Source organism: Microtus ochrogaster, chromosome X, assembly GCF_000317375.1.
Source record: "Microtus ochrogaster isolate Prairie Vole_2 chromosome X, MicOch1.0, whole genome shotgun sequence".
NCBI lineage: Eukaryota > Metazoa > Chordata > Mammalia > Rodentia > Cricetidae > Microtus > Microtus ochrogaster.
The window spans coordinates 54017181-54035953 of NC_022026.1; the positions used below are offsets into that span (position 1 = coordinate 54017181).

General features: G+C 39.8%; 1 protein-coding gene across 2 annotated transcripts in view; it reads left to right on the top strand.

Annotated features, from left to right (window-relative positions):
* Positions 1–5500: 5500 nt before the first annotated feature.
* The window catches only part of Prdx4 (peroxiredoxin 4), a 15110-nt gene continuing 1837 nt past the window's right edge, over positions 5501–18773 (top strand). The window contains exons 1-6 of one of the 2 annotated variants that reach the window (XM_005358819.2): positions 5501–5857; positions 8955–9072; positions 11450–11566; positions 13083–13205; positions 14894–15024; positions 18071–18105. In XM_005358819.2, coding sequence (XP_005358876.1) covers positions 5608–5857; positions 8955–9072; positions 11450–11566; positions 13083–13205; positions 14894–15024; positions 18071–18105 — 774 coding nt within the window. In that variant the 5' untranslated portion in view covers positions 5501–5607. The remainder of the gene's footprint in view (positions 5858–8954; positions 9073–11449; positions 11567–13082; positions 13206–14893; positions 15025–18070; positions 18106–18773) is intronic. The other variant, XM_026784951.1, reaches the window with a different exon arrangement.

An 18773-nucleotide genomic window follows, 5' to 3' on the forward strand; every position in this document is an offset into this window, starting at 1 on the left:
GTGTGTCCATTTTTTTTATTATCTTTGCCTCCCAATCAGAGTATCTAACATATAGCAGATACTTAAACAGAATTTCTGAAATTAGGTAATCTAGGGCATGTTATAAAACTGACATCTCTGTGAGTTTGTTCTATGAAATGATGATGCCTCGATCTGAGAGCAAATAGAACCTTCAACCAGCAACTGATGAAAACTGCGTCACTGATCTGAACTACCTGAGACCAGCCCAAGAGAGGGAGGAGTGCTAATATGAGCAAAAGGGTCAAGACCATGATGGTGTAACCCATAGAAACAGCTGACCTGAGCTAGTGAGAAGTCACTGACTATGGACTAATAGCGGGTGAACCTACATAGGACCAAATTAGGCCCACTGAATGTGAGGGATAGTTGCATGGCTTGAACAGTGTGTGGGGCCACAGGCAGTGGGACTGGGATTTATCCCTAGTGCTTGAACTGGTATCTATGAGCACATTCTTTTTGGAGGGATACCTTGCTCAGCCTAGATATAGGGGGGAGGGCCTCGAAGTGAAGTGTCAGACTTTATTGACTCCCCATGAGAAGCCTTACCCTTTCTGAGGAGTGGATGGAAGGAGGGGCTGGGGGAAGTTGGAGCAAGCAGGACGAGGTGAGGATACATATTACAGGAACAGGGATAGCCATGTAAAGTGAGAAAATATTGTATTAAAACGAGAAATAATAAAAGAAAAAAAGAAATATTAATTAAGGTGAAAATCATCTTTGAAACTGGCCTTTCTCGTATCCTCTCCCACTAACAAGCCTTGCCTTCCTATACAAAAGATGGGTGTCAGAATCTGACCATATTGGTCAAGGGACTGCTTTCAATGTGGTAATGGTGTAAGACAAAGAGCTGTGATTTCCTGCTCTATGAGCCTTTGCTGATGACCTTATACTATCTTCACTCATTTGACCTCTTTTTAAACTTTTGTGCCCGCAAAGCACGTGTGTGTGTGTGTGTGTGTGTGTGTGTGCGTGTGTATACATGATCATAAATATGTGGAAATCAGAGAATGACTTCAGGAATTATTTCTTCACTTTCTATCTTGAGACAGGATAACTCTTGTCTTTACTATGTACTTCAGGCTACCTGGCCTCCCATCTCACTCTAAGAGCATTGTGTCACTGTAATCTCTTTTTTTTTTTTTTTTTTTGGTTTTCGAGACAGGGTTTCTCTGTGGCTTTGGAGCCTGTCCTGGAACTCGCTCTGTAGACCAGGCTGGTCTCGAACTAACAGAGATCCGCCTGCCTCTGCCTCCCGAGTGCTGGGATTAAAGGCGTGCGCCACCATCGCCCGGCTGTAATCTGATTTTTTAATGTAGTTTCTGGGATGTGCTGGTTAGGTTTCTGTAAACTTGGCACGAACTAGGGTCATCTGGTAACAGAAAACCTCAAAAAAAAAAAAAAAAGAAACAGAAAAAAATGCTTCTATCAGATGATCTGTAGTTCATTCTGTGTGACATTTTCTTAATTAAGGATTGATGTGAGACGGCCTAGACCACTGTGGGCAATGCCACCCCTAGACTTGTGGTGCTGTGCTATATGAGTAAGCACGCTGGGCAAGCCATGGGGAGTGAGCCAGTAAGCAGTATTCTTACATGGTCTCTACTTCACTTCCTGCCTCCAGGTTCCTGCCTCCAGGTTAGGTTCCTACCCTGGCTTCCTGTTATGATAAACTATGATTAGACTGTGTAGGCCAAATGAACATTTCTTCCCCAAACTACTTTTGGTTATGGTGTTTTACCACAGAACTAGAAAGCAAAATAAGATGCAGGATCAGACTCGGTTGTTGGGTTAGCACACAAAGCACCCTTACCCACTGAAACAACTCTCCGGCCCTTGAATGCTTACTTTTTTAAGCTGACTCTGACATTATTCAACATGAATATGAAGACTAGCAATATGGGAACCATAATGAGGCTTTGTTCTTTTAGTCTAAAACAGTAATAAATATTCATGAAACTCGGTTTATATGGGTCATAAATTCCAGGGACAAGTAAATTGCAGAGATTCTTGCCTAAGGTGTTTCATGTAGCTTCAGTCAAGATGTCAAACAAGGCTGCAGTCACCAGAATCAAACATGGTCATAACTGCTTTCAAGACTGTATGTTCACAAGGCTGGCAAGATGGCCATGGTACTTCAGGGGAGACCTTGGTTTCTTCCTCCATGACCCTGTCAGATTTGTTGGGATGTGTTTAGGATGGTGTGGCCATAAACTACATGGCCCTTTCAAAAAGCTATCTCAGCATGCTCACTACTTGCTAAATGCCTTCTAGAATGAGAGAGGGACAAATGTAACTTCCCTGACTTCCGCGACTTCCCCTTGGTTAGGTCCCAAAGAAATCAGGAACACAATGAGGTTTCTATGAACATATCAAGACTTGCCACCAGGTTCTCTCAACATCACAAGGACCTGTTCCAGAGCCCTCCCTCCTCTCAGCACTCCTCACCCACTCCCTACCCTAAACCTCTCCAACCCAAGTTTGCTTCTCTTAGGCCATCTTCTGATCCCTATATAACACAGCCATTTGGCCACACGCTATCTTGACCTCCTGGTTTTCTTGATTTTCTGCTCTCTTCTGGTCCTCTCTCTTGCTCCTCTCTAGCTCTTCCCTTGTCTCTCTCCTCTCACGACCTGGTTCAGCCTGGACCCTTCCAAATGCCTCTGACTGTTCTCTACCTCATAGCTACAATAAACATGCCTTGGAGTGGCCATGTCCTTGTTTTCATTCACCCATTAACTCCATAAAATGACAAAAAGAGTCACAAAGCATAGCCTCTGTTGTCTTTAGGCAAAGTATTACAGGAACCGGTATCTGACTACTAAAATCTAGAGGCTGAGGATGAAGCCCCCAACTATAAAGAACAATAAAATAAACAAGTAAAGGGCAGCTGTGGGCACAACCGGAACCACCAGCAAACAACAACAGTAACAACCAAACAGTCAGTGTTTCCAGAAACAGAATTAAAAGGACCCCAGCACAGGTGTAGGGCAGTAAAGGCCTGGTACAGTAAGGGAGTATTTAAGTTACCAGGCAGAGGGAAGAAACTGGATATGATTAGAACATGCACTCTGAGATCCATAGTGGAACCTGCAAAGGTACCCATGCCTATCAGATATGAATTCCACCAGGATATATTGCATCTTTGCCAATCATACAAGGGTGTGTGCTTTTCTCACAGCATCTGTACTCTGTAGGGCCCCGTGAGAAGTAAAAAAGCTATGTGTGGGCAAATCAAGCTAATATCTAGATACTTAGGTGACCTCTGATTAATATCTGTGATATTTAAGAACACCCCCTCATGTTTGATGGTATTCCACTTTTAGTGAGTAACTGACTCTAGCTGAATGGTGGATGCCTTGAGGGCAAGGTCCCCTCTTCAAGGTTCATGGTGGATGCTACTATGACAGCATAATGTCTGCTCAAATATCATTGGCTGAAAGGCCTCAGAGCAAGTGACACTCAGAGTGCCAGCTAACAAGAGATTTCAGAGCAGCCGCGGGACAGAGTAAGTGCCAGGGAGGTGGCCAACCTGGTCACTCTCCCCAGTGGGCAGGGGGTTCACTGAGGCCCAGCTGGTGAGCATTCCCTGCTACCAACTGGGGCATCTCAGCTCAGTTTAGGGCAAAGAGGTGTAGGGATATATCGCTCTCTCCCAGCTTAAAAAAAAACCCTCAGGTTCAAACTAAGAGGCCCAACTCAGGGCCTAGAATTCACTAAGGCTAGTGACTGTGTTACAGTCACCAATAGTCATGGATCACCGCAGCCGCCCGCGATGGGGCATGAGCCTTAATCGAGTCTCTGGGACTCAAATTCGAGCCCCTAGGGCACCACTTCAGTTCCACGTTGAGCAGGAGGCCGGGGAAGGAGAAGAATGGGAACGAGAGCTACCGCGTCAGAGGCCTGTCATCTATGTACCTCCAGAAAATGAGGAGCTGCAGGAAAACGTTATGGGTAAGTATAGTCTCCTCTCAGCGGGAAGATGGAGGTACTGGGAGCAAGTGGGGGAAGCCTGAGGAAAAGGCGGGGGACGGGGGGGGGGCGGCAGGGAGCGGGACATGGTGAGCTACGACGTTTCTGAGAACTGAACCCAGAATCTCCTGGACATGAGCTTTAAGACTGAGCTCTGCTGCATCCCTTACCCTGGTACCACATTTGATCTTAAAATATAATCACTTGGGGAAGAGAAAGGCTAGTCAAAACATATTGCATTTTAAATTAGACCCTTTTATCTCTGAGTTTACACCAAACATGGGTAGAGGAACTAAGACCAGACACAATAACAGCCCATATTCAAAATTCTTATATTAAGGATGGAATTAGGGGTCAGTAGTTAAAAGCTCTCTCTGCTCTCCCAGAGGACAAGGGTTTCATTCCTAGCACCCTCATGGCAGCTCACAATTGTAATTCCAACTCCAGGGAATCTTTCATAGTTTCTGGCTACTATGAGCCTCAGGCACACAAGCAATGCACAGACACCTCAGACAAAACACCCATTAAAATAAAATGTCAAGCGGATCTCTGTAAGTTCAGTGCCAGCCTAGTCTACAGACTGAGTTCCAGGACAGCCAGAAGTCTGTTAAACAGAGAAACCCTCTCTCAAAAAACCTAAAATAACGATCATTAATAATAATAATTTTTTAAAAGATGTGAATAGAAGATGGTCAGGGTCTAAAATAGAGCTGTGGTTAGGAGTGCATGAAAGCAGCACTAGGGCATGAGGGAGCTGACAGGTGACGTCACAATTCAGTCCTTGACAAGCTAAAATGGTGGGACTGCCTCTTGGCGCTGGGGCAGTCACTGAATGGTGGCAGGGCATGCAGCAGTGTGTCATGGGTAGAGGCAACGCAACAATGGGTAAAGGGGTTTATTGCGCTTTTGCACTGAGCTAGGAGGGGTTTCAGGTCTTGACTGGAAAATAAGGAAGTGACCACATTCCACGTTATATTGTTCACACTGTCCCCTAAGTGCACACAAGCATCATCTCTCAAAAACAAAACCAACAAAATGTATGAAGGTGACTTTAACTAGAGTATTAATTGCAGCCAGGCCGTGGTGGCCCACACCTTTAATCCCAGCACCCAGGAGTCAGAGACAGGCAGAGCTCTGTGAGTTCGAGGCCAGCCTGGTCTACAGCGTGAGTTCCAGGACAGCCATGGCCACACAGAGAAACCGTGTCTTGAAATAACGAAAAGTATATATTGCCAGTCCTTCACAAGCATATAGGTTACTTGAACTTCTAAAGAGATGGAGTGAGGGGTAGGGAAGCTCTGTTATAGTGATGGACGTGGAAGCACACCGGCACTTGGGTTGCCACTCACCCCCACCCCCATCCCCACCCTGAAAGACGCCTTCGATAAGCTCGGAAAACATTTCTGCTTGGTTGGACCACTGTAAGGCGCAGGCGCAGAAACTCGTGGGGGTGCGGGGCGGGGCCTGCGCCCACGTGGCAGGGGGGCGGAGTGGGGCGGAGCAAGTCTCGCGAGGCCGCGCCCTGGTACGCGCGGTCTCTAGCGCGCCGTTTTAGCCGCTTGCCGGCGGGGGACTCCAAGCTTAAGCTGAGGGACGTGTTTTCGCGCTCGCTCGGTCATGGAGGCGCGGTCCAAGCTGCTGAACTCGACTACTCCGTCCCGTCGCTGGACCCGAAAGGTGGTGCTGATCCTGCCGCTGCTGCTGCTGTTTCTGTTGCGGACCCAAGGTCTTCAGGGCTTGGAGTCGGAGGAGCGGTTCCGGACCCGGGAAAATGAGTGCCACTTCTACGCGGGTGGACAAGTGTACCCGGGAGAGGTGTCCCGGGTTTCGGTCGCAGATCACTCCCTGCATCTAAGCAAAGCCAAGAGTAGGTGGTGCCCTGCGGAGGTTGGGTGAATGGGGAAAAACTCAGGAATACTTACACCCTTTTTGTGGATGCTACGGAAGGGTGGGGCTGGAGTTGGGCCGCTCCCCCAAGGCTGCCTCAGAGCTCTGGGTCCACCCCGTTGCCTTTGTGGGTGTGAGGATGGGTTCCTGATGTGAAGTAAGATGGTTTCCTCTGATGAGATTTCGGGAGAGGTAGCGGTTACCCCTAAAGCCACAAATGGGGTCTTCCTAGTCCCGGGCTTGCAGGCTTGGAGGATGTTGTGCAAACTAAAAGACTTTCTTAAATGTCCGAAAATGCCTGCAGCAGCCCTGTCTGTTCCAGGGAAGAGAGTTCATTGAGAAGTTGAATAATGATTCACAGAGAGTTTGATTAAGCAGGGAAGTGGCTAAACAAAATGTTCAGAAGGTCAAACTTTTTTTTGTAACATACAAAGATTTTTATTGAAAGTCATCTCCCCAAAATATGTACAGTTAGTAGATATTGATATTTCTAAAAAAAATGAAGACTATTATAGGGTATTTTGGAAACTGGGGTTGGGAGTGGAAGTGGCACAATTGGGTTTATTGGGTTGATGGTACTGCCAACTGGGCTTTTCATTATTTGTCTTTCTGTCCAGTGTTTGAAGCTAGTGGCCACTCTCAGAAAAGACACGTCAGACTAAGTAGACACTGAGAAAGTCGAGGCCTGCTGCATCTGGATATTAAGACTGCCAAAAAGAAGTGACCAGAGCATCCAGACAAAGCCCGTGTCTTACTGGCTTTTCCCTAGCCCTCTTCTAGGGATTATTTGACATTCTGTGCGTGTATGTTTGAATTTTGGTTGTTGCAGCACATTATGTCCTAGCGTTTGGTGGAAAAATAGTTAGACTTGCTAGTTTGTGGCCTGCTTTTTGAGTATAGGGTCCAGACAGATCTGACAGAATGGCTTCAAACTCGTGCTTCATTGCAGAGAGCCGAGTTTACAGATGTGCCCATGACACCTGGCTATTTCCCAGTTCTGAACCTCCAGAGAGAATGCCATGTTGCTACCACATGCAATGAATGAGAAAGGCTGTTTTACCTCCTTCAACTTTTGTAGTTTCATAGTAGAACTACTTTGGGACTGTTTTAGAAAGCCAGTTTTTGCTTTAAAACAATAATATTTCCAAGTCCCATTGATTTCACTTGCCTGAGGAAGATATTCTGAAATGTTTACTCAAATATGCTTCCTGTTGGAAACAAAGCCATTCCAAAGCTGTATTTGGACGTAAAAAAGGAAAAAAACTGGTAGTTATAGTAGCTTTCTGTTTATCAAAAATCTTTCAAATTTTTATGTAATTGTTGGATATCTGTATCATATACAGGCTGATCTAAAATTGGAGAAAATGAGAATTTTTATTCATAAAAGGGGATATTATAGAGCAATTAAGGCTATTTTTTCAAATATTTTAATAACATAAAAATGTCATAATTTACATTTTCAGTGAGAGGAAAAGATGTGCACCGTGACCCAGATTTCTGTTTGGAAAGAGGGAAAGATGAAAATGTTAACAGTAGTTAAACTGATGATAGAAAGGGGATTTAAAATTGTCTTCGTTACTCTGTTTACCAGAATCATTATGCTAATGCATTTAAGACATTGCTGTTTGTTTGGTTGAGACAGGATCTCTCTATATAGCCCTGCCTGTCCTGGAACTCATTTAGTAGACCACGCTGGCTTCGAACTCAGAGACCCACCTGCCTAGGCCTCCTGAATGCTGGGGTTAAAGATGTGCATCACCATGGTTTTTGTTTTGTTTTTTAATAGGTAAAGAGGGCTGCTTTTGGAATTTTATTTAAAAATCTTACCAAAATAACTACAGTTACTCAATCAAAGCCAAACATTTGCAAACATCAGTTTTCAAAGCAAGATTTCTTTTCCTGACATGATTTTCTGTCTGTGTAAAATCCTTAAGGAGTGTTATAACAGGTCCTTACAATTATTATAACCTCGTTCTTAGTTAAGCATTTGAAGTAATGAATATAAAATATAAAAACTTTAGCAGATTTCTGATTATATCTTCTGGCTTTTTTTTTAGTAAGACCAGGATTATTTATATTATGTAGTTCTGACTCAAGATAAGAAATCACATGTTATATATTAACTTCACTAAGAAATTGATATTCATTTTGTCTCTGTAGAACAACTATTAATGCTGGCTTTTATACAGAATTATAAAGGCTTGATTCTAAAAACTATAGTTCAACTTGGAAGCAAGTATTGATCTCAGTATATATAATGGTTTTAAAAGTGTTATTTGAATGTGTCAACAGCCTGAAGGTACATAATTATCAAAGGGTACTAGCTAAAGTGTCAGCATGTCCTTACAAGCAGCACTATTGAATTTGCATCAGGTCACTTGAAACCTGTTCCAAGGAGTGAGGGATGTCTCCTTTCTGAAAGTTTTCTAGGAAAACTATCCCTCCCATAATCTGGGATAACTTGAAGGAGCTGTAATTGAAATAGCCAGTAGGGTTTAGTACAAGGATAAAATGTAAGGCTTTGTGGTCATGGGCAGAAACATTTTTCTAATTTGATTCAGTTAATGTGTGTTAATAATTATAGTAACCAGGAAAAATTCTTGTATATACAAGTATTTTTTTCACTAGCACCCAGCTGAAACTTAGCATTTCCTCCTATCACAGTTGTGGGCAACAACTCACTCTCACTCCTGAAGTACTTGCTAGTACCTGTTACCCATTGGGACACAGACTTTCTCATGCTGGGTGATAGCTATTACAGGAATCCTGTCAAAAGTTACAGAGTTATAGGATCACCCCCACATCTTGCACCTTGAAGGTGTTGGGAATGAACACACAGCTGTTACTACATCAGCAGCTTTTTAAATGCATATATGTTGCATTTCAGGGAAGTTGGTTTCCTTTATAATTCTATGCATCTTATATCCTCTAACAGTAAGTTATTGTTCCAAGTTCTCAGAAGTCTTTAAGCTTCCAGGCTGCCAGTGAAGTCTAAGGCTTTAGAAGCCTCAATTTTCAGTATTTTTCTAAAGCTGTCCTTTGCCATTCCAACAACTTTCTGTGTTTTTCTTTCTTAGTCTCCAAGCCAGCACCTTATTGGGAAGGAACAGCTGTGATAAACGGAGAATTCAAGGAGCTCAAACTGACTGACTATCGTGGGAAATACTTAGTTTTTTTCTTCTACCCACTTGATTTGTAAGTAATACATGCAAGTAATCACTAGTTAAATGCCAGTCTTTCTCATTTGTTATCCAAGGACAACAAAGAGAATTTGTTTTTCAGCTGATGGTTCTTTTAATAAGGCAAGCTGAGAGAAAAAAAGGTAATATCTACCACATATTTGAGTCACAAAGGCAAGAAAATAGACTGATAATATTTTAGCAAGTAGCTAATGCAAGAGTTAATACATAGTTCTGTTTGCTTTACTTTAAAGGCTTTGCTATCTTTATTTGCTGTGTTATTTTCCTGAGATTTGTACATTGTAATATCTATTTAATATATATAGTAATATATATAGTAATACTTTTTCATTGTAGCAGTTCTGACAGCATTTTTTTGGATGACCATAAAGTCAGTCATAAATTGTCTTGTAGTTATGCACATCAAGGAGTTTATTTTGAAACATACACTTCTGAGATTGCCTTATTCATGAAAAGAGTAAAAAGAAAGCAACAAAGAGAGAATTAGTTATATCAACCTCCTATTTTTTTCTATTTCAATTTTTTGGGGGTGTTACAAAAAACAGCAAAAAGGTCCCTTTAATTATGTCATTGTATGTTTCTTTGTCCAATAAGATGAATCTAGAACAATATAGTTGAGAATTAAATTCATTTCTGAACATTGTAAGCCAGGAGTTAGCATTTTCTCTATAGGACAAAGAAGAGATTTTAATCTTGTTATCTCTGTGCTGCTGTCCCGTATTCCTATAGGTAAAATATACATGCATGTTTGCTGTTTTGCTGCAGAGAAATTTCACCACTAAAAAGCACGATATGACCAGAACAAAGTTTGCCAACCCTTCAGTACTAAGCCAAGTGGAAAGAATTCTAATAAAATTAGGGCTTTAAACCCAAAAGAAGTTATCTCTCTAATAAGCCTATGCTCTGGCTCTAAAAAAATAAGTTAATTTCTAATGGAATTCAGAAGTAGATTTCTTGAGATAATAAGAAAGAAGGTAGAATCTACCATTAACCTTTTTAGAAAGTACTGGATGGAAGTATGTTTTGTCACCCAGTTTATCGGGGACAGTTAGAACTATTTGTTTGCACATGGTAGTGCTGTGTTTGAACAACTGAATTATTTTTAAATCCACTATTGAACTCAAGTAGAAACTTTTTCCCTAGATCCATGTTTTTCAATCTTTTGGGCCATAACCCATACATTAAGAATTACATATTTCATTGCCACCCAATACACATCGATGTGTACACAGGGTAACATTCATTCTCAGCCCAAGCTCAGCCATGCTTGATGTCAAAATACTGAAAAACTTCCATACAAAGTGGTAAATAATCACCTTCCCAAATTCCTCTCCAATTTGGCTCTCCCAAGTGGTCCCTTTCTGAAAATTCAAGGTCAAAACCTAGCTTCAAGATTGAATATCACTACTGAAGATAGACATGTGCATATATATATATATATATATGTATATATATGTATGTATGTATGTATGTATGTATATAAATGTTTAATAAATAACTATCCTCATTATGTATAATGTATTGTCATTTTTATATTTTAACATTGGTTCCAGCTCACTAAATTAGTTTATTCATAGTTTGAAAAATTACTCTCCAGTCAGGCTGGAGAAATGGCTTAGCAGTCCAGAGAACTGGCTGTTCTTCAGATGTTCCATGCTTAATTCCCAGCACCCACATAGACTCTTACAACCCTCTGTAACTCTAGTTCCGTGGGACCTCATACTCTCTTTTGACCTCCTCAGGTACGAAGCACATATATGTTACACAGACATACATGCAGGCAAAACACTCATAAAGTGATAAGAAAACTTTTAAAAGAAATACTGCCTGGAATAATGTCTTCTCAACTGTTCTGCTAAAATTTTATATTACCCCAGGTGTATTTTACATGGGGCTAGAACACAAGGTGAAAGAAAAACTATCCAGAAGCAGAAGGTAGGACTAAAGAGCATTGCCTCATCTTTAAGTTACATGTAGAGGAGGCTAGCCCATAGGAATAAGAAAAACAAGCAAAATGATATAAATATAACTTAGATCCCTTGAAATCTGTAACACACTAAACTACAAAATATTGAAAGCTTATGAAATGGGGATGCTGTTGGGAGGAAGAAGGAAGCATTGCTCACACACTGATCAATTAAAGTATAAAAAGAAAATTGGTTGAAAAGCAATTGAAAACTCAAAATTTGTTTAGAATATTTAATTAAATACTGTTTTAGAATTTCAGCTGGAGAAAACTCATTTATCTGCTGTCTCCTTAAGGTATGTTTTTATATACTCAAAAGTGTTTATAATAAACAAACGCTGGTTTGAAAATATAGGTGTATGCTTATTTTGAGAATACTCACTTGTTTTCTTTTTTCAACTTTCAGCACCTTTGTGTGTCCAACTGAAATCATCGCTTTTGGTGACCGAATTGAAGAATTCAGAGCTATAAATACTGAAGTGGTGGCATGCTCTGTTGACTCTCAGTTTACCCACCTGGCCTGGTCAGTGTTCTGCTTTAAGTCTGGGATAAAATGAGTAGATTTATTTCCTAGTCATGTGCAGATGCTCTTAATATGTTAATGTTATAATAATTTGGGTATCCTTAGTGTGAAGAAAAATTAAAACACTTCTGTTACATAGTTATGACTGTGTTAGCTCAGTCATTAGTTTTTATAGTTTTCAAAAAGCAGTCATTTTTAAAAATTAATTTTAGAGGGGCTGTCATACAGACAGAATATTGTATACATAATAAATAAATATTTTTAAAAAATTAATTTTAGACTAGTGTGGCTGAAAGAGAAGGATCTCTGTGAGATCGGGGTCAATGCAGGCTACAAAGTAAGATCCTGTCTCAAAATCCAAAAACAAAAAATTGGTGCTAAAAGTAACTTGTAAAAATGTATTATCCTGAGAAGATATTTTATCTAACAAACTGTAAAGAACTGCTAATTAAAATGACAGGATATACCATTTCAACTTGTCTCATTGGCCTAGATTGAAGGAAAAAAACCTCAATGTTACTAAAGGTGTGAAGAAATGGCACTCAGACATAGTTTAAGGTTCAGCATTCCTGGAGAGCAGCTGAGCAACATGTCTCAAAATCTGAAAAGTGTATGGATATATGAGTTTTGAATAATGTCAATAGTGTTGGGCTGAAAATTTTTCACATGGTGAAGATTATTGAGAATTCTTTTGATTTTTAAAATGTAATGTTCAATTCATTGAACTCATAAATACATGCACAAGTGTTTTTCCTCACTGGCAAGTTTTATAGACACATTAAAATGTTGAATAGTATACAGGACAAAGTTCAATTGGTTGGAGTATAGAAGAATATTAAATCTTCTTGTTCATTTGCTTTATTATTTTTGTAATGATTTTGAATCTTTCTACAGTTAAAATGCATGTAAACTAAGGGAAAACTTTCAAATAAGTTAGGTGTTTTTCTTTTTTTAAGATTTATTATTTATATGTGCATGCTCTATGTGCATGTTCACCTGCATGCCAGAAGAGGGCATCAGATCTCATTATAGGTGATTGTGAGCCAACATGTGGGTGCTGGGAATTAAACTAAGGACCTCTGGAAGAGCAAATAGGGCACTAAATCACCAAGCCATTTTTCCAGGCCTCCAGTGTTGTTTTCTCTGGGAAATTGGGGCTCTGTTTTTAAACAGATAAGTTTTATACTAATAATAGCAAAGGTTTCTACAGACATGTCAGAATGAGTGCAGCAGACCTAAAGCGAAATACAGTCAGTTTTATGTCTGTCAATAGGGATCTATAAGATATGGTATTTCATACATTAAAAATGCTATGTGTATCAACATTTAGTACTTAAAGGATGTGGATATACTACCTAGTGGAAAAAAAAGGCATGAAAATAGAAAGTATAGTAGCCTGTTTTTTGTTATAAAGGGAGTATATGTATATACCTGTATTTATGTACTTTCATGTGTGGAAAAAGTTGATTTTTAATATGTCATTTATATCTGAGGGCTGATGTTCTGTCTGTTACAGGATTAATACTCCTCGAAGACAGGGAGGGCTGGGGCCAATAAGGATTCCACTTCTTTCGGACCTGAACCATCAGATCTCAAAGGACTATGGTGTATACCTCGAGGACTCAGGCCACACTCTTAGGTACCTGTGATTAACATTTTGAAAAAACTCCAAGAACATTTATCATCTTCCTAGAAATAAGTGATACTTCAGAGTTAGAAGATAGATACTTTGATCAAAAATATCTTTGCTCTATTTGCAGGAACGTTGTAAATAGTCTTTAAACTGTTGATGCCCTATTTAAAATAGTGATGCACACTGTTAAAGCTAGAGGGCTTCAACAACCTCTCTGTTTACAAATAAAATAAGCAGATGTGTGGATGACTAGAAATGGAGTCACAGTTAGAAAATAAGTTAATAACAGCGACCAGACTTGTATCTGGGTCTCCTGACCTCATTATTCTTCCTGTTTTCTTTTTGTCTGAACTGGCTCTAGTAATGCTTTTCTAAAACATACTTAGTACTTTGCACACCTGTATCTTTGGAAAGACTAAGGCAGGATTGCATCCAGCAGCCTTTTCAGCTTTCTGAGTTTTGATTTTTGACAGAGTGTAGTTCTGGCTGTCCTGGAACTCACTCTATAGACCAGGCTGGTAGCTTGTATATAAACTAGTAAGTACAAATAGAATTCTTTGATAAAAGGGCAATTTGAGCATTAAAAAGTTAGAAGTTGTTGAACACTTACTGAGTAATATTACCTAACACGGAATTTGCCCTTTGATTTTGACAGATAGCTTTTTTTGAGACAACGTCTTAGCCCAGGCTGGCCTTGTTTTGAACTACATAGTTACAGATGACCTTGAACACCTAATCTTCCTGCCTCCACTCCCCCAAGAATTGGGATTATTTAAAGTCAGATTAAGGGTTTTTTTTCCCTTAAAAGGGAGGGATTGTTTGTTTTTTGAAAGAGACTTACTTGGCTAGCCTGGAATTGACTGACTTCCAACTTACAAAGATCTATTTGCCTTTGCTTCCCCAGTGCTGGGAACAAAGATATGGGCCACCAGATAAAGTTTTTTTAAAAAACATACATTAATTATATATATATATATATATATACACACATATATATATACACATATATATATACATATATATGTATATATACTGTATTTCATTATATTTTTATACATGTAGATAGTGACAGTGTCTTCTTGATCATACTCAACTCCCCATTATACTCTTTTGTCCTATTCCTGCTGATTCTCTCCTAATCCATCTATCTTCATGTCTTTATTAACACGTATGTGTTTTAGTGAATTTGAATAGGGTGGTTTATAGGACCATGGGCACCTTATCAGTGGCAGAAGGAAACAACCATTAACTGCCTAGAGACTCACAAGGAAGGGTTAAACACCTCCATTACCTGGTTACAAATCCTAAAAGATGGAAAAGACCCCTCATCCAAAAACAGATTTTCAAAATTAATGTATCTATGTTTATCTCTGTGAAGGAATGTACCTTCAGAAAAAGGTAACAGATAGCTGTAAGTGGAGGTGAAGGCAGTTATGAGCACCCTAAGGACGCGGTTGGGAATTGAACTTGGGTCTTCTGTAAGACCAGTATGTCCTTTTAACTGCTGAGCTATCTCTCCAGTTCCTCAAAACAGAAATTTCAAACTATGATTTAACAGTGATAATCCAAAAGCGTCTACTATGGGGGGCAGGAGTGTATGTGGCAATAGGGTGGTACTGCTGACTCTGTACAGCACAATACTTACCTTAACTGAGAAGAAATGGAATCACTTTTACCTTCCCTGTATTTTACAGAGGCCTCTTTATTATTGATGACAAAGGAGTCCTGAGGCAGATTACTCTGAATGACCTCCCTGTGGGTAGATCAGTGGACGAGACACTGCGTTTGGTTCAAGCCTTCCAGTACACTGACAAGCATGGAGAAGGTGCCTTTCTTGTCTAAAACCTTATATTTTATTTGACAGTATCATGCATGTTTATAATGAATTTTGGGTTTTTTTCACCCCCTCATTACCCTATTATCTATTTCTCCCACCAAAAGTCTTCTTTCTACTAAAATCCCTCCTAAGTTTGGGTTTCTGTTTGTCACCCATGGAGTTAATCATGGTTGCTTGCATGAGTATGAGTAGAGGTGGGGTTATTTTCTGAACCATGGGCAACTTATGTAGTAGCTATACCACTGAAGAAATTGATACTCCCTCCCCCATCAAATGGCCCAGCGAGGAGTAGGGCTTATGTTGCCCTCCCCTTACCCCTGCTAGAATGTCGATAGGCCTGTCTTGTGCAGGTAAACCCAAGTGCTGGAATCATGAGTACAAGTGCATGTCCAGAAGACATAGTGTCCTAACATTCCTCCTCATACACTGTTCTTGTCCATCTTCCAACATGTTCCCTGATTCTTGGAGATAGATGTCTTCTTTAGGGCTCAGTCCTAAACAGTCACTTATTCTCAGCCCTTTGACAAGTTACGAATCTATGCATTAACTGCATCAACTACAAAAAGTAGTTTTTCAGATGAAGACTGAGAGAAGCACTACCTATGTGTGTAAACATGAGACATTGTTAGAAGGCAGTTTGACATTTTGTCCATGGAGCAAAACAACCAGTAATAGGACCCTTGGTGGGGCCTTCGACCTCCTGCACATCCTTTTTTTTTTAAATTTTTATGTGTGCTGTGTGTAATGGGCAGAGGCATAATTTAATTTCTTCTCCTTAATATAATTTGAATGCTTTACACATACTCTGATTATGGTTTTCAACTTAGATTTCTTTTGCCAAGCAAAATTCTTAATTTAAATGATATATCCAAATATCACTACCATCTTCTGCTAACTATAACGAGATACAAATACATTCCTTATTTGCATAGTCCCTTTAGGTAAATGTAAAAAAATTTCTCCTAGAATTTTAAAAATTATGGGTCTATTAAAATGTAGTACCAACTGGCAATAGTTAGTAATGTAGATTTTATTATATATTTCATTCTTATATTTAGCTACTTAGTTGTTTTATTATTGTTTTGTAATGAACTCACTTGAGAAAGTGCCTCCATCAGGTTGACCTGTAAGTGAGTCTGTGGGATATTGTCTTGATTAATGATTGGTGTGGGAGGACCAAAGTAAATGTTAGCAGTGGTGCCCTTGAGCAGGTACTCGTGGGTGCTGTTTTAAAAAGCAAGTTGAACCGGCCATGGGGAACAGGCCAGTGCAGCACTCTTCCATGACCGCTGCTTTAGTTTGTGCCTTGACTTCTTCAAACATGGGCTGTGATGTGAAAGAGGAAGTGGAAAAAATCCTTTCCTCCCAAGTAGCTTATGGTCATGCCATTTCTTTTTTATCTCCCTTTTAATCATTACTTTATTGATTTTATTGAACCCTACATTTTTCTGTGGTCCCCTCCCTTCCTCTGTCCTCCCCTTCACCTCCCTCCCATTGTCCCCAGACTCCCAATTTACTCAGGAGATCTTGTCTTTTTCTACTTCCCATGTAGATTTATTTGATCAATGTATGTCTCTCTTAAGGTCCTCATTGTTATCTAGGTTCTCTGGGATTGTGATTTGTAGGCTGGTTTTCTTTACTTTATGTTTAAAAGCCACCTACGAGTGAGTACATATGGTATTTGTCTTTCTGGGTCTGGGTTACCTCACTCGGTATGATGTTTTCTAGCTCCATCCATTTGCCTGCTAATTTCAACATGTTGTTATTTTTTTCTGCTGTGTAGTACTCCACTGTGTAGATGTACCACATTTTCCTTATACATTCTTTGGTGGACAGACATTTAGGTTGTTTCCAGGTTCAGGCTATGACAAACAATGCTGTTATTTTGATTTAGCTTTTTGAATTAATGTAATCCTTAGGATTACTCAGCATCACACCAATAATCTATCAGTTCATCCTTCACAGGTTTCAGCAGTAACTAAATAGAAAACAGTCATGTTTTGCTAAAGTAAAGCATGTTGTATATACTTTTACAATGTGATTGCTGAGCTGAGTGTGGTGGGTCTCACTTTTACCCCAACACACAGAAGGCACAAATAGGTGGAAGTCTGTAAACACAAGACCGGCCAGACTTACATGGTGAGTTCCAAGCCAGCCACAACTACACCGTGAGACACTGTCTTAGAAAAAAAATGTGAAACTGCAATTGCTGAGAGTAGATCTTATTAAAATGCGCATTTTTGTCAGTTAAAATGTCTCTGTGAGTGTATGTCCATGTGCCTACAGAGGCCAGAAGTTATATCCCCTGACATCAAAATTATAGGTGGTTGTGATGCACATGGTATAGATGCTGGGAACCAAACTCAGGTAGGTCCTCTGATGAGCAGTATGCACTCAACCACTGGGCCAGGTCTCCAGCAACTGAGAGAAGATTTTAAGTAACCTTACTTTAAAAACAATGAGTTATGTGAGGTGAGACACACGTTAATTAGTTTGATCTAATAATCTAATAATCTAATAATCCCACAATATATGCATACATCTACCTTACCCTGAACCCAGAAATGTATACTTTAACTAGATTTGGGAGTATAGAAAATATAGCTAAGTCCATGGCTCAGCACATTCTAAAGTCTGTTGACAAACAGCACACCTTGGCAGGAGCATACAATATAATAGGGTCTAAGCCAGATAATCTTATTGGTCGCATATATAAACTCAAGAGGATGCCTCACCTAGGGTTTCTAGTGCATCAGATTCCATGATCTTCCAATTTTAGTATAGGTATCTAGTTTATTTTTCGTATTTTATCTCTAAGTACATATAATTTGTAAAATTAAAATAGATAAGCTGCCTTCTAATAAAGTAAATGAATAAAATTCTTTAGTACTAGCAGACAAGCTAATAGGAGACAAGGGCTTGCTTGTCTGCATTGTTTAATATGATTTTTCTTTAATATGGAAACAGGTTCAGGAGTTGTTAAAAAAAATTAAACTGTTTTTAACTGCCTCTTTCTTATTTTTGTTCCTTGTAGTCTGCCCTGCTGGCTGGAAACCTGGTAGTGAAACAGTAAGTCATGTTGATTTTGTTGTTAAAGGCTTGGCCAGAGTCAAAAATATATGCCAGCTTTAATGTAATCTGTCCTTATATTCAGACCGTCCTGATTCCCGAAACGAAGGTATCATGGTTAGGAATAAATCATGCTGCAGACATTCCCTGGGCTGGTGGGAGAGCAGATAAAGTAGAGAAGTCATAATATGGATTATATTGTGATTTTTAAGGCTAACTGTCCAGAGAAATGCACTGTTTTAAAAAGATGGAGAACCAAAAGGGCAATGTAGATATGTAGGAGAAAAACCTTATAGATGCATATGAATTTTCTTCCTATATTGTGAGCCAAGGAAACTATCTCGAGCAAAGCTCTCAGAGGAGAAACGTTTGAAGAAAATCTGGTTTTAATGAACACTGATGCTAACGGTGTTAAAAGAAAGATTCAAACACATACACTTCCTCTCTTAGGGATACCGGTACAACTTATGAACAGTCCTGGAAGTAGCCTTTGGCTAGAATGACTTGGAAACTTGCATGTGTCTTTTCTTAAATAATGTCTAAAATCTTTCAGATTTTTATCTTCTGAGAATCAAACGGTAGTTAGGAAAAGAATATTGGAGGAAAGGAAGGAAGGGAGGGAGGAAGGGAGGAAGAGAAAGGAAAGAAGGGAGGGAGGGAGGGAGGGA